Source organism: Myotis myotis, unplaced genomic scaffold (genome assembly GCF_014108235.1).
Source record: "Myotis myotis isolate mMyoMyo1 unplaced genomic scaffold, mMyoMyo1.p scaffold_m19_p_12, whole genome shotgun sequence".
Classification (NCBI taxonomy): domain Eukaryota; kingdom Metazoa; phylum Chordata; class Mammalia; order Chiroptera; family Vespertilionidae; genus Myotis; species Myotis myotis.
Window position 1 is genome coordinate 37,416,960 of NW_023416316.1, and position 23,188 is coordinate 37,440,147.

The 23,188-nt window shown below is 41.7% G+C and overlaps 1 protein-coding gene across 5 annotated transcripts in view; it reads right to left on the bottom strand.

Annotated features, from left to right (window-relative positions):
- PCSK5 (proprotein convertase subtilisin/kexin type 5) overlaps positions 1-23,188 on the bottom strand; it is a 417,746-nt gene that overhangs the window by 237,953 nt on the left and 156,605 nt on the right. For all 5 annotated transcript variants that reach the window (XM_036330796.1, XM_036330795.1, XM_036330797.1 and 2 more), the window contains exon 8: positions 6,171-6,383. In XM_036330796.1, coding sequence (XP_036186689.1) covers positions 6,171-6,383 — 213 coding nt within the window. The remainder of the gene's footprint in view (positions 1-6,170; positions 6,384-23,188) is intronic.

Genomic DNA, 23,188 nt, shown 5'->3' on the forward strand with positions numbered 1-23,188 from the left:
GCTTACAAATGTGAGGTTGCGATCACTACAGAAAGATGCCATCTTACATCATGTTTGCTCGGAACTCGTAACGTAGGTATGGAGCAGAAGCACAGTATTGGCTAAGTTGAATTGCTAAAGTCAAGCTCATCTGAGCTCATTTTGTTCTGTACTTTAAACTCTCCCACTTCTTAGGAAAGACTTCAAGGTCACTTCTTCATCGACTCTCCAAACAGAACTCACATAAACTTATAAGCAACCTACAAAAAGTATGTGTGTATATGTCTATATGCAATCCAGGGGCTAAGTAAAGGAGAACAATTCCCCCCACAGCTACTGTGGCTACCACCACGGGCAACCTGCAATGCGTGAGGCAATGGGTAATAGAGGTGTGTGTGTGTGTGTGTGTGTGTGTGTGTGTGTGTGTGTGTGTGCGCGCGCGCGCGCGCGCGCATAAAAAAACCACATTTAGTCCCATGAGAACGCTCCAAGGAAGATATACTATTTATTAACTTAGTAGGTGGAGGTTGGGGGAAGCTAACTTGCCCAAGCACTAACGGCTACTGAAGAGCGGGTAGGTGGTGAAGTAGTAAATCCTGCAATGGCAGAAAAGAAAAAGCCGAGTCACAGAGTGTGGTCATGTGGGAGAGTAAGGGTGACAGACCACCACCAGCAAGGACGGTGGGACCTGGGACCGGCCTAAGTCAGCCAGTGGGCACACCGAGTCTCCTTTGGGCCACAATAAATATCAGAACTTTTCAGGAACAAACTTTCCTTTCCCTCCCCCTCCCCACTCCCATTCTCAGGAGAATATGTACCAAACTTCCACACAAACTAAACACATCTGGGTTTGCTAGTCTTTCACTCATGAAAAGTAATGACAGTTCCGGAATCAAAAGGAGAAACAGAGAGAGGATAAAGTACCTGTACTGACTAATGAGTTGAGTATTGGGGGAGTTCACGATGTTTCTGCAAAAGGAAATGTGTGGCTGCTGAGGAGCACTAAAAGCAATAAGATAATTCCTCCACGTGGAATTGGTGGTTCAGGCCAACCCCGATACACCCCAGGCAGCAAGTTTGTTTTGAACACAAAAGAATAAAATGACATCAGGAGAGGGTTGAGTAGAGCATATATTCTCTCAACCTTGGCTCACAGAACCCATCCCAGGAGGGATACCATGGCCCCCGAATTCTAATCACCGAGCCAAATTACTACAGGGGGGGGGAAAAGGCAAAGACTCAACTAGTCCCAAAGGCAAGAGATAATTTAATGATGGGAGTGACTGGGAAGAGAGGGGAGCTTTAGCTCCCAAACAGAACTTGGCAGAAATGCTGGGATGGGATGTAGTTATAGACTGGATCTTTAATGGTCTTTGACACTAAGAAAGGTAATATGTTACAGCTATATCAAGTCATAAGATGGAAAATGGGCTCCAGGCAATTTTCTACGCTAAATATATTGTCACATACCCTTTGCCTCTCACCAACCTATCAGCAGGAGCAGTTTTCCTTAGAGAAACACAACACCCCTCTGTCTTCCTGTAAACACTCCTAAAGCTTCCATCCTTCCTGAGGTCTGATTAGTCATTTATGCCTAATTAGTTATTAAGCTCAGGCTCTGGGAAGATCAAAACAAAGTCTTCAATCTCAAGTACTTTCCATTCTAGTGTGAAAAACAGTCAATAAGAAAATGTACAATCTCATGTTAAGTAGCTCTGTGGAAACTAGAAAGAAAATTGAATGGGCTAAGAGTAGAGTATAGTGGAGGGAAGAGCCGCTGTTTCAGGGGAGGTGAAGAAGAATATCCTGAGGTGAAAATTGAGAACAGACATAATAAAGAAGTGGTTTCTGGTCTAACAGACTTCACTTCTCTCAGGACAGAGCCCTGAGTTGAATGTCACACAAAACAGCATATGCTTGGGGAATTTGGTGCCTACACTTGTGCTACAGGCACTAGCAACTCAGATTGGCAAAGAGTTTTAGGTTTCTGCAAGAGGACCAATTGTCTGAGGGGGGTTATGAAAAGGTCTAATGAAAGTCAAAATAAGTGGGCCATGTTGTAAAAAAATAAAATAAAATGGAGCCAATTGTCATATAGCCCCATACTGGGTTGTCCCTGAAAAATGGCCTGATAGCATATTGGTTGCAAGGTGGATTTTGGGGCATCTATCTGAGTTTGCTTGGAATCTGGGCTCTACCACCTACTAGCTTTGTTTCTCTTAACCTTTCGAGCTTTAGGTTTCTCATCTGAAAGGCAGGGAAAACGCCTTATCTTCCTGCAAAGTGTTCTGGAGACATGATGAGACATGCATTCAATGTACATAGTGCAGGGGCACACATTAGAGGACCACAATGTTATATTTAGGACATTTTGAAGCACTATAAACATATTACATATTCAACACGAACTAAGATGTATACACTATGGTTAATTAAAATATTACTTCATACCATGGCTTTATAATAACCAGTCATGTCCACTGGTTTCTGTTTATCTTATAGAGGAGCTTCTTATTGTAGTGATCTTGATATTTTGGTGCTTCATCTGCTATGATAATATGATATCGGGCCCCCCCGATCGGATCTATGAAAGCATTAATGGAATACCAAGGTCCACAGTCATCCTAACAGGAAAACCAAGAGATGGATGGAGACCTCGCTATGTATTGAAACCCAGGCGAGGATTTCCTGCTTGCATGCTGCAAGAAGGCATTTGTTGAGGACAAGGTCACTTTATTTAACAGAAGTGCTTTCCGAGAAGCAGAGAGGAGCTGTTTCCTCTCTCCTGGGTCCCCAGCAGCTGCCTTGGTTCAGATCACAAAGGTGCTCTGTGACTGAGGAATGATGAGTGTGCACTTCTGAAGAGGCTGCAAGTGACAAAAGAAAACGAATGACCCCAGGAAGAGAGCCCCGAGCAGAAAGGGAGACATTGCCATCCCCGTAACACTCCATCACAGATGCCACTAACAGGATGCGGGCATCTCCGAGGGGCCACCCGAGTCTGGTTCAAAGCCTGATGAAGACAAGGTCCCAGGAGCAACACAGGACTATCTGTCATCCTGACATCTAGAAGGAAAAGGGGTCAGCTGGACCATAAAAGGCTGATGTGGCTGCCAACTCTATTCATGTTCACACTGTTAACATGTTCGCCATCAAAGTGCCTTTCTTTATGGCAGTGGTTCTCAACCTTGGCTGCACATTAGAATCACCTGGGAATCTTTTTTAAATCCTGATTTCTGGGCCCCATCCTCCGAAAATTCTGTTTCTTTGTTACGGGGTGGGACCACAACATTAGTAACAAAGAAACAGAATTTCCGGAGGATGGGGCCCAGAAATCAGGATTTTAAAAAGATTCCCAGGTGATTCTAATGTGCAGCCAAGGTTGAGAACCACTGCTTTATGGGGTGGGTAGAACAGATTCAGTATTTTATAGATCGGCAGAACGGGGCGGGGGTTGCAACAAGCACCTCTGTTAACAACAGCTGGGAAAATGACCAGCCTAGCTTCATTTCTGCAGGATGCAGAAAGCTACACTGACTCAGGGAACCATGGTACCAGCCACTGACTGTGTCAGGTGCTGTGTAAATACCTTATACCTCATACTTACTCTCTTCATGAGAATCTGTGAGGTTGATGCTGGTTTTACCTCCATTTTATAGATGAAGAAACCAAAACACTGTGAAGGCTGCTTAGCCCCTGCACAGTCTGAATCTAGCGACTATAGTTTGAAACAGCTCCCACATTTCCTCTCCGATTGAGAGTAATCCGGAGATTCAAGCAAAATAAGAGAATCTGAGAACCAGATAAAGAAAATTGCTAGTAAGCTGCTGTAATGAAAACGGGAGAGATTAAATGCGAATTAGAAATAAGTAAATGCTAAATATATAGTGAGTCAGTAAAGGTTTTGACATCAAAAGCAGCAACTAGGGAAAAGTAAAGTACAGGACCCAAAGCAAGGATATGTCAGTGTCCACCTTCCCTTTCAAGCCTTATCCTGGACCACCGAATGGACCAATTTGTCCATCCATGAGAGAATCCTACATGACCACCCTGTCATGGGGGTCATAAAAGCTACTGCACAATCACAGCAAATAGTGATGAAGGGACCAGGAAGGTCAAGTCTAAGGACTAAATCTAACAGTAGCAATTTTGAGGTCCCTCTGTCCACATTGTTTCTCCTATATGAGGCTCAGACAACCCTCCCTTCCTTTTGATATTTTACCCTTTGGATTGTAAGTTTCCCTTAAGGAAGACAATTATGGAATTTAACAGTACCCCTCCTCCAACCCCAGCAATCAGGGATAAATTGGACTAGATGGGCCTATTTACTTTGAAGCAAAGGTGAGTCTGTCTCAAACTGCCTTCATACTTGAGAGGTATAAGAAGGGGATTCTTAGTTCAGAGAGTTTTGTCAAGATTTTCATGATGCAGGACTGACCAATGTCACTTATTACTAGTGGACACTGACCATTAGTTCTGAGAAACAATGTCTTCATATTTGAAAGCTGAAGGAACATTCCTCTATTATAATAGTTCCATGATGAAGATAACAAACACATCACAGAGGATCACGATCCCATTAAGAAAGCTGTGAAACTTCAAAACATACTCATCTCTGTATTTTCTCTTTTCATATTTCACTGTGTATTGCAGAGTTATGTTTACTGATGATTGATGGAGGTGCTTAAAGGCAGACCCATGTGTATATCTTTTAGCCCAGCTATGGTAGAGAAGTTAGGGCAAGATGGGGACAGATGGGATCTGTACATGGTAGGCAGTTTTTATTTAAATCAATCTGCAAAACGTCACTAAAGAAGGTCTTAAGAAGTAACTGAAAAATGAAACATAAAATCATATAACATAAATGAATAAAGAACACCATGGATGAGGTAGGGTCCTATCACTGCCATGGAAAAGTCAGATGTAGCATCGATAAGACCCGAGAGCAAGGTCTTGGCTAAATGTTAAAAGGTGGCAGGCATAGCAGCTGAACTCTACTTTAGTAAGACAAATCCCTAGACAGGTCACAAAACCATGATCAGGAAAAGAGCAAAGTACGAAGGTGTCTGACATTTAGAATCAGCAGCACGTGCAGGGTACCCCCAAAGCCAGATCTTTCTGGAGCACAAATGGGTCAGCTAGTACACAAAGTTCTCTTTATTTACTTCCTCATAATCTCTGTAATAACTCCACAAACTATGAACTATTAAATGTCCCCACTTTACAAGCAAGGGCACTAAAAGAGAAAAATTCAGTACTGTGTCTAAAGTTACCCAGCTAGTAAATAGTTCAACACCCAATGAAACCCATGCAGGCTGGTCCTGCAACCTGAACTCTCACCAATCCTTTTGCTGTCTGCATAGAGAGTAGGCATGTTAGCAAGCAGGAGATCACACAGGACTCTGTGCTTTTCACTCAGGCCAACTTGGTGAGGAAATATTAGAAAAGCATCTTTTGCATAGGTTTCGTTCACGTTAAATAAAGAGAGTCCAACTGGAATTCTGGGTTTCCTCCTATACTTCTGTTTTTCACTCTGAATTAGCTGTCTTTGGAAACCAAAGCCCTGACGCTAAGGCTGAAAGGCAGTGTGGGGACTACAGGGATACAGGCACCGGGCTCAGAGTCAGATTTAGATTCCAGTCCCTTCTTACCACTAACTCACTGGGTAAAGGGGAACCATTCATTTGTCCTCCATATAACTGAAGCGTAATCATGTCTAAGACCACATTAAATGCAGGAATGTCATCATCTGGCCAGGGTTTTCCCACGAAATGGTAACATTTACAAATACTTGTATTGAGTAATCAGCTAATCAGACTTTCTATTTCCATGTATTACATGTTCATATAAATTTGTGATTTCCCACCTGGCTGGAGTAGCTCAGTTGGTTGAGTGCTGCCCAGAGCACCAAAAGGTTGCTGGTGAGATTCCTGGTCAGGGCACATATCTGGGTTGCAGGTTTGATCCCTAGTCGGGGAGCATATGGAAGGCAACTGATCGATGTTTCCCTCTTTTCTTTCTCTTTCTCTCTTTCTCTCTCTCTCTCTCTCTCTCTCTTCCCCCCCCACCCCCTTCCTCTCTCTAAGCATGTCCTCAGGTGAGTATTAAAAAAAGAATTTGTGATTTTCTGTCTGGATGTCAAAGTGAAGGATAAATAAATACATCATGACAGGCATGCAAATGGCACGTACTATTTTCTTATCGTAGGACTCTCCGCTGCTGTAGGTTGTGGCCAGTGTGGAGGAACACTCTTCCAGGTACCACGGCTTCTTTCCACTCTCGGCTGTGCTGCTGATGGAAATGGTGTAGATGCTGTTGGTGTAGCCGTCACAGGAGCAGTGGTCTTTGCTTCTTCCGCCATTGCCTGACGCCCAGACAAAAACAGAGCCCAGGCCTCTCCGCCCCTGTTCACAAAGACAAAATGTTAAAAAGTTACATGATGGAAGACGAGGATCCCAGGCTCTAGATGAAGAGATTAAAATTGACAAGACACAATCAGATATTTGCAGGAGGATGTGATGCTATTTTAATAACATGCTGGGTTTAACTTTAAGTTGTGTTTTGATGTAAGAGGAGTTACTTGTAGAAACAAAAATAATCCACTGTAATGTATAGCATGGTGACTATCCTATATAATAAAAGCCTAATATGCTAAGTGTCCAATTGTCCAGTCATCTGTTCAACCAATCAAAGTATAATATGCTAATGATATGCTAAGGCCACTCAACTGCTCGCTATGATGTGCACTGACCACCAGGGGGCAGCCGCTCCAACTGGTAGGTTAGCTTGCTGCTGTGGTCCAGCCCATTAGGACTGAGCAAAATGGGCCAGACATGCCCTGGAGCCCTCCTGCAGTCCCTCGCCGGCCCCGATCATGTACCAGTGAGTTCCCTTGGCCTGGTCTGTGCCCTCAGGGGATGTCAGAGAGCCGATTTTGGCCCGATCCCATAGGCCAGGTTGAGGGATCCCACTGGTGCACGAATTCTTGCACCGGGCCTCTAGTGATTAATAATAGTGTATTACATATTTGAAAGTTGCTAAGAGAGTAGATTTTAAAAGTTCTCATCACAAGAAAAAAATTGGTAACTATGTGAGATGATGGAAGTTAACTAGACTCACTCTCATGACATTTCACACTATATACAAACACTGAATCATAAACGTACATTTGAAACTAATATAATGTTATAAGTCAAATAAACCAATAAAAGAAGTAACTAAAATAATCTTCCTCACATGGCACGGTTATAGAAGTAACAATAGCACCAATCTATCTATATATATAAAAACCTAGGCAACTGGTCAATCATTTGACCGTTCGACTGGTCGCTATGATGTGCATTGACCACCAGGGGGCAGATGCTCAATGCGGAAGCTGCCCCCTGGTGGTGAGTGCGCTCCCACAGTGGGAGTGCCACTCAGCTGACCAATGGGCACCAGACGCCGGGCTCATAGCTGGTAAGCACAGCTACAGCAGTCTGCCCCCATGGCAGCACTAATGAGAGGTGGCAGCAGGTGCAGCGGGGCCAGTATGAACTGCAGTGGCACCTCAGGCTCCTCCTCAGCTGCCTGCTGCTTCATGCACCACTACATCCCTTAAGGGGTCCCAGATTGTGAGAGGGCGCAAGCCAGCCTTAGGGACCCCGCTGGTGTACGAATTTGTGCACTGGGCCTCTAGTGATGACAATAATAAGGGCTAACATTTATTAGGTACCTACCATGGACCAAACATAGTTCTAAAGTTTTATGTGAATCAGAATGAATTCTTCTAATAACCCTGTGAGAATGGTGCAATTTATGTCCCCACCATACAGGTGAATAATTGAGGTACAGAAGTCCAGTAATGCTCCTAAGGTCATACAGCCAGTACAAGGAAGGACAAAATTTGAACTCAGACAGCTGGACCCCAGAATTGTAATATTATTAATCACCAATCACCACAGTCAAATACTATTGCTACCAACATTTACATCCACCATGAAGGGGGTGCTACTGTGCACCCTCATTTCACAGGTGAGGAGCATGAGGTGTAGAAAGGTTATGTATTTATCTGAGATGACATGTCAGTGATTGGCAAAAAAAGTCTGATATCCTTCCTTCTAGAATTGTGCCTCCCCTGTGCATGGTTTGGACACTAATAGCTAAGGATTATTAATCGATGCTACCAGAAATAAAAGGATATCAAGAGATCAAATATGTTTGGAAACTCTGAGTTCAGCAAAATTAAACAGGTTCTCTTATTGCAGAACTTCTCAGAGTCTTTAATAGTGGTTGGTCATTGCAAAACTCTAAGAGGGGGGCACATTCTGAAGTAATTTTCAAACATATTTGATTGAAGATGACATCTTCAACCAGACTCATGATCTTACATAGCTAGGAGATGGAGTCATATTCTTCCTTGCCAAACCTTGGCATAAGTTAAAGCTATCCCTAATGTCATAAAATAATCAAGAAGAAAAGTAGAACATGGATATATTGAAGCATAATGACTATTTGGTTCTATAAGATGAGGTTTTGGGAGGAAAAAGAGGTAAGCCTAAGTGAAGAATATTTATAGGAATAGTTATAGCTGAGTCTGGGAGAAATCTCACCATTTTAAAACTAGAAGGCACACTGGAGGATATCTCACCAAACCTAACATTTAGTTTGTAATTAGGAAGCGAGAACCAAAAATCACATAGGGATGGCTGAGACTCTTCCTTCCAGGCCCCCACTTTCTGGTCCTAGGGGTAGGGGAAAATATTTGGGATGTTGTCTTAGAATTTCTGGAAAAAAAGAGCCAAGAAGAGAGACCACAAAGAATCCGGAGTATCTGTGATAAACTGTCTCTGACCTTGAATCCTCAAGGAACAGAATATTTATGACACGATTTGACCGACTTGAGCATAGATTTCCTTTTGTCCTTCAATGTGGAAAAATGCAATATGATTACACAGGAATGGGACAAATTCAGGAAGAGACAGGAAAAGAAACTTCTGGATGCTACTGCCCTGGACAGCTGGGTCTGGTTTACCTTCCTTCAGTCTCCCACCAAAATATTCATGAAACATAGAAAAAGATGCAAAAATCACCAAGCCACCATACACCAAGGACTATATTCAATAGTTTGTCAATCCCAGAATTGCCCCTCATTACCTGTGGGTGGCCAGATTTAAAAATTCTAGTCACTGACTTATACCTGGACTTCAGAAATAGACCATCTTAGCCAAAGAAGGAAGGTTCCAGTTTATCACCAAAATGTAGCCTCTCTACCACACACCAAGGGACTGTATTGTAGGTGAGAAGCCTGGTCACATCAGGGTCTTACCTAACAGGTCAACAGACCACGTGAAATAATGCAAAACCCACCTGGTTGAAACAGCACCATTAAGAGATAAAATCGCCGAAACCGGTTTGGCTCAGTGGATAGAGCGTCGGCCTGCGGACTGAAAGGTCCCAGGTTCGATTCCGGTCAAGGGCATGTACCTGGGTTGCGGGCACATCCCCGGTGGGAGATGTGCAGGAGGCGGCTGATCGATGTTTCTCTCTCATCGATGTTTCTAACTCTCTATCTCTCTCCCTTCCTCTCTGTAAAAAATCAATAAAATATATTTAAAAAAAATAAAAAAGAGATAAAAATCACAAAACAATGAGAGCGCACATATGACTCATTTATATATCTATGTAAAATTATGACTGCCTGTGTATAAAATTCAAGAGATTTTAAAAAATTAATTCAATTTTAAAGAATGTCTAATAAGAAAATATTCAGGAGGTACTTTTATGTTCACGATGTAGAGACAAATGTAGGATACAGAATGATATAGTATGGTCTCTGTTTGGAAAAAATGTATGTGTATGTAAAGAAGTTAATGTGCATAAGGTTATATGCATAAAGCTACCATAAAGTGACGAAGTAACAGAACTTACCCTGTTTGGTAAGCTTAGGAAAGATTTTTATTTTATTTTCATACCATCCTTTGGCAACCGTGTATGATTTTTATAAACAAATACAGATACATTTATTCCTCTATTAGGACCAATTCTTAAGAGACAATTTTACTTTATGATCAAGAGGAGTGTTACACACAAAAGTCCACTGTATGCTAAAAACAACAGGGCTAACATTTATAGACACTTACTATGTGCCAAGCACTGTCTCAACATTATTCTGCACAAAGCGAGTCTATATCATCATTTTACAGATGACCAAATGGGGGCTCAGAAACGCTGACCAACGCCAGAGCCAGAGCTTGAAATCCAACTGGCACCAAAGCCTGAGACCTTAGCCCTTACAGCAATTTTCTTTTGGGCTTATGTTTGCTATGCTGTGTTTAGCTGAGACTCCTGAGTCCTCACTGAAGTGTGGCATTAGGATCTAAGAGCAGACCAGCCTCCAAGTTCTCTCCAGACTTGCAGAATCAGAACTTCGGACCTCTCCCGAGTGCCCTCAAGGGAAGGACATAGGTTCTGACCTCAAAGCCCCCCTAAAGATCCCTACTTCACAAGGGCTCCTTCACAATGACCTCAAGTCATTCTATTCTGGCAGTATCCACAGATGACACCACTCGGGAGGACAGCGGCATGGCTAAGGGCCCTGTGGAGATCCCCTGGGCTGGGATAACAGTTGGTTAATAGACAGTGAGATGCTGCTACCCTGGAAACGTCCCTTCCAGACCGAGGTGACATCCTGTATCAAACAGATGATTTGAGGTAGTTATTTCACAACTGGGCAATGGTGAAGGGAAACTCTTAAGGACAGTGTTGGGTCAATAACCCATCCCCTGCACCAGGCCTGCAAGGAGCTGGGGAGAGAGAAGTCACTGGAGCTGGAGACAGAGGGGATAACAGGAGCTGAAAATTGCTCAGGGGACACACCAACCCCTATCAGCCCTTCAGAAAGGGGCTAGGGGAATACATACTGAGACCCAGTCTCCTCCTCTCCCCCTTATTTCTCCCGTATCCATCCCACTGGCCAAAACCTAGCAGAGCCAGAGGACTTGGGAGACCATACAGGACACAGAGATCAGTACCCCTCAGCAGGGAGCACCTGGAGAGAAGGGGTATGGAGGGTGGAATGGGAGACATCAGGTATCATACTTAAGGTGTGTGATGGACTGAACTGTATCCCCCAGCCCCAAATTCATATGTTGAGCTCTAACCCCCCAATGTGACTGTATTTGAAGATAGGACCTTTAAGGAGGTAATGAAGGTTAAGTGAGGTCATAAGAGTGGGGCCCTAAGCTAGTAAGACTGTTCTCCTTACGAGAAATGGAAGAGACGCAGGAAGTATACCCAAGGAGGAAAGGCCATGTGAGGACACAGCAAGAAGGCAACCATCTGCAAACTGAGGAGATGTGTCACCAGAACTCAACCTTACTGGCACCTCGATGCTGGACTTCTAACCTTTTAGCCTCCAGAACTAGGAGAAAATACATTCTGTGGTTTAAGCCACCCAGTCTTTGTTACCCTGTGATGGCAGCCCGAGTTTCCTAATACAGGTGAGAGGAGGAGATAAAGGATGACCTGGCCCCCGTGGATCTACAGAATAAACTGATGCTGCCGCCATTCTATCCAGTCAACCTGACCTTTATGCATGTGTGTTATGGTTTATGATTAAAGACCCAGAAATGAACAGACTGACTTGTGTGCTGAAAATGCCATAAAAACAGCTGCTAGAGATCTATGAGGTTAATCTGAAACAATTAGCAATTCAAAGATTTATTTACTACAGATGCACAGGGCATTTTCATTAGTGTGCAATAGTCAGAAAACCAAAACATTAGTTAAAAAACAACAGCAACTGGACATTTCCCCCAAAGTTCAGAGTAATTGAAGAATTAAATCTTCATGCGGGATGTAGGGAGAAGGGAAGGTGGGCAGAATATTGTAAAGAGAAAAGAATCTTGAGACACATATTTTCCCAAAGTATAGGAAATAACATTTTTTAGTTCCGTAATGTATTGCGATTATAATTGGTTATTTAAATATGGCTTTGGATGAAGAGAGGAAAAAAAACCCTCCAATTTAATTGAGTGCTAAATTAAAAGTTAGTAAACTAACATAAGGCAAAATATATTGGGAAATCCACACAGGACCCATTTGACCAAATTCTAAATACTCTTTCATTTTATATTTAATTGTGCATGTGTTTCTTCTTATGTATGCCCTACAAAGATCAATTTATGATACCCCATAGAGTTTTTATTAAAGGCTAGAAAGGAACTGGATTTTCTTGTGGTTCAGGAGGTCAGAAAAGGCTACTTTATGCGAGATTACCAATTAAATTGTACACCCCAAGCCAGGTTTTGAGAGCTATAGAGTTTGATGGAACTAAATTTCTTTCTTTAAAGTGGTGTGATAACTTTTCAACCAATGCAGTTAGATGTTACTTGGTATTTTAACATTACTTTATTAGCCCATATTGTGTAGAAAGTATTCTTAAAGGGCCATGAGTAAGTGCCCAGAGACTTCTTATAATACAAAAGAAATGTGGCTGGACACTATGCTAGGTGTTTTCATATATATATTAGTTAATTTAGAGCAATACCAGCAATAAAGCAACTTTCACTTAATTGTGATATCTTCCAAGAACAGCCTGAACACCCAGTTCCCCAAAGCCCCTCACCAGCCCCAGCTTTTTCTGACTCTGTGAGCAAAAAGCACAGCCATCTCTGCGGTTCTTCCACACACGGTTCAGAGAGACAGGGGCTGCAGGCTGGAAGAGGTCGGAGAAAGGCAAGGACACCTGCAACTACTCAGGAGCTGAGACATGGAGAGAACTGCTCATCTTTCTAAAGCTCAAGGACATTCTGACAAGCATTTCCAAAATAAATCTTATTCCTTAACAGAGCAAGAGTATATACTTTAAAATCAAACTGTCATCCATTATGGCTTATGTGATGTTTTCAGTGTAGTCAACAGCTTGGGTAATCCCACTTGTTTCTAAGCAAAAATTCCAAGACTGAAAATGGTTAACAATAGAAAGTAACAGCTCCCCAAAGATGATTTCAACAGGTAGCCAACACACGAGAGTGTCCTCCACCAACACCTGTTGATGTTCAGCCTTCCACTGGCCTGCTGCCCCCCGCCCCCTCCTGCTGTCTGTGGCCAAAGCTGCCCACGTAGCAGGAAATCAGACTTGGAGGGACTGTCTGAACATCCACAGACAGACATGCAAAAACACCACAGGAGTGGAGTCTTCACCATTCTCATTCTATGCTACTCAGCCGGCCAGAGGATGACTGATGAGAAAAAAAGATGGAAAATACAAATGCATCTTTTTCTAAAGTACTTAATGTGAAAGAAGCAAGGGACTCTTTTGTGAAGAGGAATCTATTCTCATTTTTGTCTTCCTGTCCTCTCTCATGTGACATCACTTCCTCCCCATCTCGTCCACCTCACGTCAGATCTTCTGTAATCTAATTTGCTGAACGCACAATAGGTCTCTAAGTCATGCACATTAAGCAATTTTTAATGTTCTGTTGGCTTTTTAATAATACATTGAAAATATTGGTTGCTGTTATTAGCGATCATATTAATCTTACCACGCACAAGTGAAATTTCAATTTATTTGCTTCCCAAGCAGGCCAAATGCAGTTGACTTCTGCTTTAAAGGAATAGAGAACCTAAAGATAATTATGGGATCTGCTGTGAGTGACGATAGTTGCAAGCATTTCTGGTAAAACGACAAAGGTTTAAATGCCACTTATAACCTTCATTTAGGGTCTCTTCTTGGAATCATTCATGTTCTAGTACATGAACGAGCAGCACGATGCACTGAATTCAAGGAACCTAAAGGTGACTTGAGCTTGGTCTTTTAAAAGACCCGTCGAGTAATGCGACCAAAGACTAGTGTGAAGACTAATGAATGAATGCTGGAAACCCAAAACTTCCCCAGACCCAGCTTCCTGATGAAAAGCTGATTTTATGTTTATCGTGTGAATAGAAAGAAAGAAACAAACAAACACACTGAGTTGCTTATCCGCCACATCTGCCAGGACGTAATTCGTAGCACGTGAACTGGGCAGAGGCCTGGGAGAATCACCCCTGTTATCGGGGCTTCCCTTCCTTCAGAAGGGGTGGCACGGGGGGGTTTGCACACACCATGCAGCTTCTTACATTTTATCACCGACGTGCACGGGGGTGTGACCCTAGGCTCCTGACGGCAGTAGTACAACAGTGGGGTTTCTTTTTCTTTGTTTATTTTTAAAGTCTATCTGGAAGAAGGAAACCAGTCTTTCATGGACAGAGCGTAGTAGAGTATCTAGTAGGAAATAAAAACCAGGTGTGTTTACAAAGGGAAGTAAATACACTTTCAAGCAAAGAGTTTGATTCCTATTAACCTTTAGATGTTCTGTACATTTAGGAACTTCACATAATAAATATTTGGAGCTGAGTCAAGTGCTGTAGATATTATTTAAAGCTGGACACACGAGAGATTCATGCAGTGAAATTTTAAATTTTGACATAAGGAAATGAAGTAAGCAGAACCACTTCGTGGCTGGGCTAGGACCAGATGGATTCTGTCTCACCTCAACCATTGCTGATCCTCACTGACCAGTACTGACACTGGGTGTTCCTAAAAATGCTTAACAGCATGGTTTAGGAGATACTGCTTAACTAACAACTGAGGATTACAGGAAAAGACCCCCAAACCTCCTCCTGCCCTATCTCTTGCTAAATCAACATTCCCAATATAATTACCTATTTTGTATTTTCTATCTGTGGCCAATTCATATTGGTCAACTCCCCATTTGTTCTCAAACCTTGTCTCCCTCATCTGACTCACTAAAGCCTCAACGAGACTCAGGTTATTTACTTCTGGTCTCTCCCAGAGCCCTTCCAGCTCCAAGCCCAGATCCAGATGTTTTCCTGGGGCCTGTGGACTGTAACACGGGCTGGGAGGAGGACCATGCAGATTAGGCATCTCACTCCCCATTCCAAGCAGCTAAAAAAGTGCATGTGAATCTCATATCCTCTCTGCAGTAAGAACAATCAATAATTAACAGAGTACCGACACCACTGTTCTGGGTAGAGCCACCATCCCAGGAATCCCATTTTGGGGAGAAAAAAGGACATCCCTGCCAAAAGCTTCTACATCTTAGATCATCCCAAGAAGAAAGGCGAAATTATCTGACTTTCAGGAGAGCCAGGTGTGTGAAATTGAGGCTATTTTTGATACCTATATTAATGAATTTAAAATTATTCAGATAAATTTGAAAAAAGTCCTTTCATAGAGAAGAAAAACATTATCAAAAGGGATATGAAAGGAATTTATTGTAAATGTTTGGAAAGGCACTTAGAAAGAAGGATAGAAGTATACTCCAGCAATAATGAACATTTATACTCCTTTTTAACTTAGTTCTAGGTGATGGAATGCCTCACGAGGGACTAGTTCCAATGGCCAGCTCAACTCTGAAAGGGCAACAAGCAAGCTGCCCCTGTCCAAAGCCCACCAATGGGGCTTGACTGTCACAGGCTTCTAGTCCACTAAGCAATAACCTTGACCTTTTGTGGAGTAGCTCATAATACAGAAAAAATCAACCCTCTACATTTTCTTCCCATAAACACAATCCTGATTTAAAGCAGATCATATTTTTTGGGGGGAAATTCCAATTAATATGAGGCTAATATTATTTATAAGACTCTGTGATGAATACCTTGGGGTCCTTAACAATGGATCCAATGGGGCCCTTCCTCCGGGGAGGAGACCAGCAGTCAGGCTGAGCACTGTACATGAGAGATCTGTCAGTCTTCATGACAGCGTCATAAAGCATTATCATAGCCTTTTCTCAGGGAAATGGAAGCTCTGATAACTTAGTTTCTTGTCCCACGTCAAAACTCTAGAGAAGCCTAACTGAGATTTCAACCCAGGTCTCTGCGACTTTAAGGCCAGTACTTTCTATAACATCATAGGCTGCATCCAAGGGACAATATAGTAGTGAAGTTCCAAATATGCCTGGATGATAAATTCTCTAGGACAGCAGTTCTCAACCTGTGGGTCGCGACCCCTTTGGCGGTTGAACGACCCTTTCACAGGGGTCGCCTAAGACCATCCTGCATATCAGATATTTACATTACGATTCATAACAGCAGCAACATTACAGTTATGAAGTAGCAACAAAAATAATTTTATGGTTGGGTCACAACATGAGGAACTGTATTTAAAGGGCCAGAAGGTTGAGAACCACTGCTCCAGGAGTCCAGAGAAGGGAGAGGTCCCTGTGGCGGTGCTCACCTGCAGAGGACTGTGGGCTGGAAGCTGAGTGTGCACAGACAGGGCGACAGGATGCGCTAGAGAGGAGCAGGTAGGACACAGCACGGTGACCAAGGGCACGGGCTTGGGAGAAGACAGGCCCATGTCGGAACCACAGCCATGTTTTCTAATGGCCAGGTTGTCTACTTTGCCTAGAGTTAGTTTCCAAATCTAGAGACTTGGTTGGGGTTGATGAAAATTAATCGATGCCCAACTTAAGTGGCTATCAGAATTAGAAATCACGATAATGTTTACAATCCTGAATATTAAGTTTGATTGTTTTCATCTTAAAGATGAGGACTCTCGGCTCAAGTTAAGTGAAAAAACAAATCTGCAATAAAAGCCACATAGACTTTTAAATCATATGATATTATCAACTCAGTTTAATTTATCCTTGTTTTTTACAGAGTGGTCTTTCTTTTCCGGTTACTGCCATGTTTCGTAGCAGAAAATGTATCAGTCTGTCCTCCCTAGGAACTTTCTCAAATCTATGTTTAGAATCACAGAAACTCAGGATTGGAACAGACCTTAACTTGGCCTAATCCCATTCCTGTATTATTTTGTATCTTCCCCGTAAAACAGGGACATCCAGACCCGACCAGAACGAGACCTGTGATAAGGACTTCTCTTACTCCCAGGCGGCCCAGCAGTCACTAAAAACAGAACAACGCAAACTAAGAGAAAAGAGGACTGCTACTGATAGCTGGTTAAGCCATAAGGAGAACGCAGGGATTTGGAATGGAATTTGCAGCAGTTAGTATAAACTATTCACAGAGTTAAGAATGGATCCCTCAACTAGAACTGAAAACAACGTGATAATAAATCTTCGACATTTGCACCGACACAAAACTAGAAGAGATCTGTGCTCTTTCCCGTGGAAATGCATCCCAGTTCACAATAACAGAGTACTCTAACTCTGACATCTGGTTATCAGATAACTTTGTGAAGATTACAGAATTTATGAAAGACATATATTTCTTTGTTTCCAAAATGGATAATCTTCTATTGGGTCCACTAGCAAGTCACTTCATAGCTCTGTTAAAACTCTTAAACAGTTCCGTCCGCATAGAGTTAGCTCCTCAGGGAGGGTTCTTTAAACAAACCTCAGTTAAAGTCAATTTTCATTAAGTGAAACCAACATGAAATAAACTCTCTTGTTTATCTTTGCCTACCAGTATACCATTCCAAAGTTTTACAACATTTGCCAACCAATTTAACAGCAATCTGTCATTTATTAAAATGTAAACTGGTACCAACCCTGTTACAGCTGGGTGTCTATATCAGATAAAAACACATCCCTCCCAAAAGGAATAGGTTCATTTTATTATGATTATTGCTACTGTTTTTATTATACAAGCTCATTACACCCCTTCTCCTTCTCCTCCTCCTCCTCCTCCTGATGAACATATGCCTTTTATTTACGGGTACAGAAATATGTGTGTGCATGCACGTACACCTACATGTGTGTAGACGAGACAATCTGTGATTGTGAAGCAACCATGTGCTTTCAGCAAATATTCTAAATATCCAATCAGTTGTAAAATCTGGTGAATCAAAAGGAAATTGATGATGAGAAGGGAATATACTAATCAGACCTCCTAAGAGACTCAACAGCTAGGTATGTGTCAATAGATGGTCATCAACTGCCCCGTTTCCATATGGACCCCTGAATAGATTGAAAAGTGGGATAAAGGACACAGTTCCAACAAGGAAATTAGGGGCCAGTGACTGTGATTTCACCTACTTTTGTTCCCCACCCCTGGACATTGGTTCTGTTTTGAATTCATTTGAATGCTTTAATCCCAAAATCTAAAAAGCTCAAAGTGATGTGGAATTGAAAGTTTACTTGTAGATAAAATGACAAAGCCAACACTCTAAGCTGTGATCCTACAATATCTACAATGAGCTAAATGATTTCTCCAAGTAAAAGATTAACATCAAATCAGAGCATGTCATGGGTACTTCAAAAAAAACTTACGGAATAAAATAAAAAGGGACGTACTGGTAACCTTAACATATGATTTTCTGATTATGAGAAAGGAAAATATTTGATTCCAAGTTTTTTGAGCATTTTCTATAGGATATTATTAAAGACATTTGTCAGGAAACTGTGAAATGTTGTCAATGCATTAGATACCTGCAGATGAATATCAAATGCACCAATTATTATTCAAGTTTTATAACTCAAATGGGACAAAAAAGATGACTGCAAGGCTACTAGGCTGCGCCCAGTAAGTTCTGTTATTGTGTGGTTTTAGTCTGTCCTCCTCATTGCTTATCAGAATCTATTCACTGAAGGGACTTTGGTAGTTTGCTTGCATCTTACTTGGAACACCGATTCATCATTACATAGTGAGCTCCCCAAAGACAAGTGCTGAGTGTTAATCATCTTTCACTGTCACCTTAGCACAGGAATATTATCACCGCCCAGGGAATGTCTCCTAAATGCAATCACGAATAAATGAATGAATGAAGACTCTGTCAAAGAAAACTTTAGGCAATTAGCTTCTCATTCTGACACCAAACCCTGGGTCACCAGTATCGGAAACATTGTCGGCTGGCTCCTCCTTTATAAAATTGCTTTCTTATTTAGAACTGCCCCCTCAGGAAGTTTTGGCCAGGTATACCAAGGAGCCAGGCCAAAGGATCGCCATGCTAAGTAGAATCCTGTCAGTTTGAATGAGAGTGACTTTTAAACTGTCCTTTCCCAAGATGACAAGTCAGATTGTGATGCTGAGACCCCTCGTAAAATTGTGAGAGGTCAATGTTCCCTCCTTAGAAGCTTAGAATGTCCCCTGTTGGTCACCGGGGGCGGTGATGAATTTTAATAAGATGACACAAGAAGATTTACATGTAAGAAATACCTCGGTGGCTGTGTTAATAATGCTAGTTTGAAAGCTGAAGCTCAAGCTGGGAGGATGGAAGTTGTGGAAAGATGCTATTGTCCAAATCTATATGAGAGATGGTGGTTCCCACTGTGAGGACAAGAGGGCAGGTTCCATAGACTTTTAGGGAGTAGCAAAGGAAAGAAAGACTTATTGGATGACTAGGATGATGAAAAGAAGAAATCACAAGTGTAGGAAGGGAGAATGGGTGGATGGTAATAACATCTACAAGTAAATACATAAAGAAAGGTTGGTAAAAGCAACTCAACCACTAAAATTACTTCCAGTTCTAACATTCTGACTCTAAAAGTCTAGTGAGTTTTGCTGAATTTTCATAAAGGAGCGCCAAATAATTTAAAAGAAAATTAATTTAACAACCATTCAAAAAAAAAGTCATGAAAATAAAAGCTTCTGTGTATTTACGCATTAGAACACGGATTAAATAAAGTTAAAATTTACTGCAGGAGTTCTCAGAGCCTTTAACATATTTTAAAATTTCCTAAGGGAGCGTATAATGAGTGGTGTTTCTCAAGTAATTGGACAGCAAAATTCCTCCCCCTTCGTTTTCAGCATTTTATTAATTAGTGTCTTATGGGTTAAATTTTTAAAAATACCCTTTTGAATAGTTTGTCCCATTTATTTTGTCCATTTCTTAATAATAATCACAAGTTCATATATTTGCCTTCCCAAAGGATCACTCAGCAGTATGGACTTGATTAAACCCAGAGATTTCGAACAATCAAGACTTTTTACAGTATTATGCATGATTAATCAGTATTTCACTTTCACTACCCTTGCCTTTACAGTAGTGATAATGATTAAAATTTGTAACAGAATTAGAGACTTTACTATGTTTCAAGAACTCTGCCTCATATTTTACAGGCATGAATCACATAATCCTCACAATAGTCCTAAAAAGTAATTACTAGCACTTCGCTCCATTTTATAGAGGAAGAAACTGATCCTCAGAGAGGCTACTTCACTTGAGCAAGGTAAGAAAGTATTAGAACCCAACAGAGTCTGACTCCAGAGTCTGGTACATTCATCACCAGACTACACCATATATGCTAATTTATTTCCAAATTATTAATCAACAACAATGCAAGTGTGATCCTTAAGTAAATTCATTCAGTATATGCAGCACACTGGCATGGAAATCATCCACACATTCATTTATACATTCGTTCACTAACTCCTAAACAGACACTGTTTTAGGTACTTGGAATACACAGAGCACAAAAGAGTCAAACTATGGGCTTTTCTGGAAGAGATAATTAATCAACAAGTAAATAATAACAAATAAAAGGAAGGACCATAATTGGCAAGAAGGGGTTCTGAAGGGTTGGGAGTACATGTGTGTTCTATTGTAGGTGGGAAGCAGCAGGCAGGCCTCCTTGTCAGTACAAATTATATGAGAGTTCAGACAAGAGTGCTGGGTTTTTACATAAGGAGGTCACTGTGACCTTGACAAGAACAGCTTCAGGGGAGTGATAGGTCAGAGCCCTGATGTAGTGGCATCAAGAGATAATGGAAAAAGAGAGCTTGTAGAGGGCAAGTATGAACAAAGTTTTCAAGGAATTTTGTTCTAATGGGAAAGGAGAAATGAGACCATAATTGGAAGGATACAAGGAGACAGAAGAGGGATTCTCCTCTCTTTCTTTTGAGGTAGGAGTTTAATAGTATGAATGTGTGTGGATGGCAATAATGCAGTTGAGAGGGAGATTCTGATGATGAAGGAAAAGAGAATTAATTGGGCAGTAACTCTGATGAAGTGAGAAAGGGTGGCATCAGTGAAGAAATGGAGGAGGTGGACAAAGGTAGAGCATGAGCAATTAATTCACCATAGTAACAGGAGGACAGCTAGAATATGTGGCCACAGCTGGAGGAAGGAGGTCAGATGTGACACATACAATAGAAATGACAACATGTAAAAAAACTTTTTGGATTTCTTAGAGGCCCATGTTCTGACTTCTTTAGCTTTGCTGAATATCTAGTTTCTGTAAAATTGTGGAGAACAGTATCTATCTTATAAGATTATTGTGAAGATTAAAAGTTACCTATTTTAGGGCTTTACCGAGTGACTAGAGTATAATAGAATGGCAAATGTTAAATGTTTTTTGCTGTATCATCATCATCATCATCATCATCATCATCATCATCATCATCAAGTGCATGCAACCCAAATTATATGCCTCTAATTCTTGCACTTAATTTTACAGCACCACATAAAATGCAACCTTTGGAAGTATAGCAAGTTATCAATTGTGACACGGTTTATTCAACATAGTTTCTTTAATGCAATTTTGGTACATTAATTCTAAAGGGGCTATAAATTGAATCATTTCTGATTTTGTTAAAGTCTTTAAAAACAGTGTTATGTTCTACTGAGCCAAATGCCTAACTTATAGTGAAACAAATAGAAAGCATTCTGAAATCCAATATTTGCCACATTTTTTGATTAGCAAGAAGAAGGAATGGATGCAATCAATACTTGGACTCCCTGAGCAAAATGTATTTATTTCCCTTGTGAAAATCTCTCTTGATACTTATGCGTCTCTCTCTTGCCACCGATCTCTCTGAGTTCTCCTGACATTGCTGCCACCCTAGTCCAACTCATTATCAACTTTGCTAGCCCATTTCCACCTTCCACTCTTGCCTCCCCATCCCTCACCCCACGTATTCATTCTCCACAGAGAAGTGATCTTTTAAAATTGTGCATCCCACCAGGCCAGGACTCTGCTGAAAACCCCCAATGGTTTTCTATGACAGAATAAAATGCAAACATCCTACATGGTATAGAGACGCTGCTGAGCTGGCCCCTGCCTCTCTCCAACCCATCTCTCCCTGCCGGCTTTTTGTCCATGATGCTCCCAAAGTCCAAAGTCACATTCAGTTCTGTGAGTCTCCCACACCATTTTCCACTCCCAGGGCTTTGCTCTTGCCATTCCTTCTGCACAGAACATTCCTTCCACATTTCTTCACATGATTGGCCTTTATCATTTATGTCTCCATTCATGCATCACTTCCTCAAAGAAGACTTTCCACCTTCCTAACCAAAGCAGCAGCTCTGTCCTCCCTCAGTCACCGGTTTTATTTCATCCACTAGAGCAGTGGTTCTCAACCTTCCCAATGCTGCGACCCTTTAATACAGCTCCTCATGTTGTGGTGACCCCCAACCATAAAATTATTTTCGTTGCTACTTCATAACTGTAATTTTGCTACTGTTATGAATCATAATGTAAATACCTGATATGCAAGATGTATTTTCATTGTTACAAATTGAACATAATTAAAGCATAGTGCTTAATCACAAAAACAATATGTAATTATGTGTTTTCTGATGGTCTTAGGTGACCCCTGTGAAAGGGTCGTTCAACCCCCAAATGACTCACAGCCCACAGGTTGAGAACCACTGCACTAGAGGGCTGGTACACAAAATTCATGCACTTGGGATGGGGGGGGGGTCCCTCAGCTTGGCCTGTGCTCTCTCACAGTCTGGGAGCCCTCAGGGGATGTCCGACTGACAGCTTAGGCCCACTCCCCAGGGACATCCGTCAGTTGGACATCCTTAGCACTCCCACCACCGCCACCGCTGCACTTGCCAGCCGTGAGCTCAGCTTCTGGCTGAGCGGTGCTCCCCCTGTGGGAGTGCACTGACTACCAGGGGGAAGCTCCTGCGTTGAGCATCTGCCCCCCTGGTGGTCAGTGCGCATCATAGCAACCGGATATTCTGCCATTTGGTTGATTTGCATATTAGCCTTTTATTATATAGGATGACCCTTGTTTCTTATATTATAGGATTTGTTTCTTATATAATTGTATGGGTGGGACTAGGCGAGGGACCGCAAAAGAGAGATACCCCTAAAAGAGGGGTGGGGAACCTTTTATATAAGAAACAAATATTGTTTCTTATTATATAGGATGAATCTTGTTTCTATGTGTGTCATGTTGCTAGAATGTTGGGACTTTTATATCCTGCATATAAAACTTAGATGCCTTCTTTACTCCTTTATCTATACTGTCTGGAAAGTGAGAGTTCAACACATTTAATGGAAAAAATAAATTCCAATTGTTATATTTTTGTAGA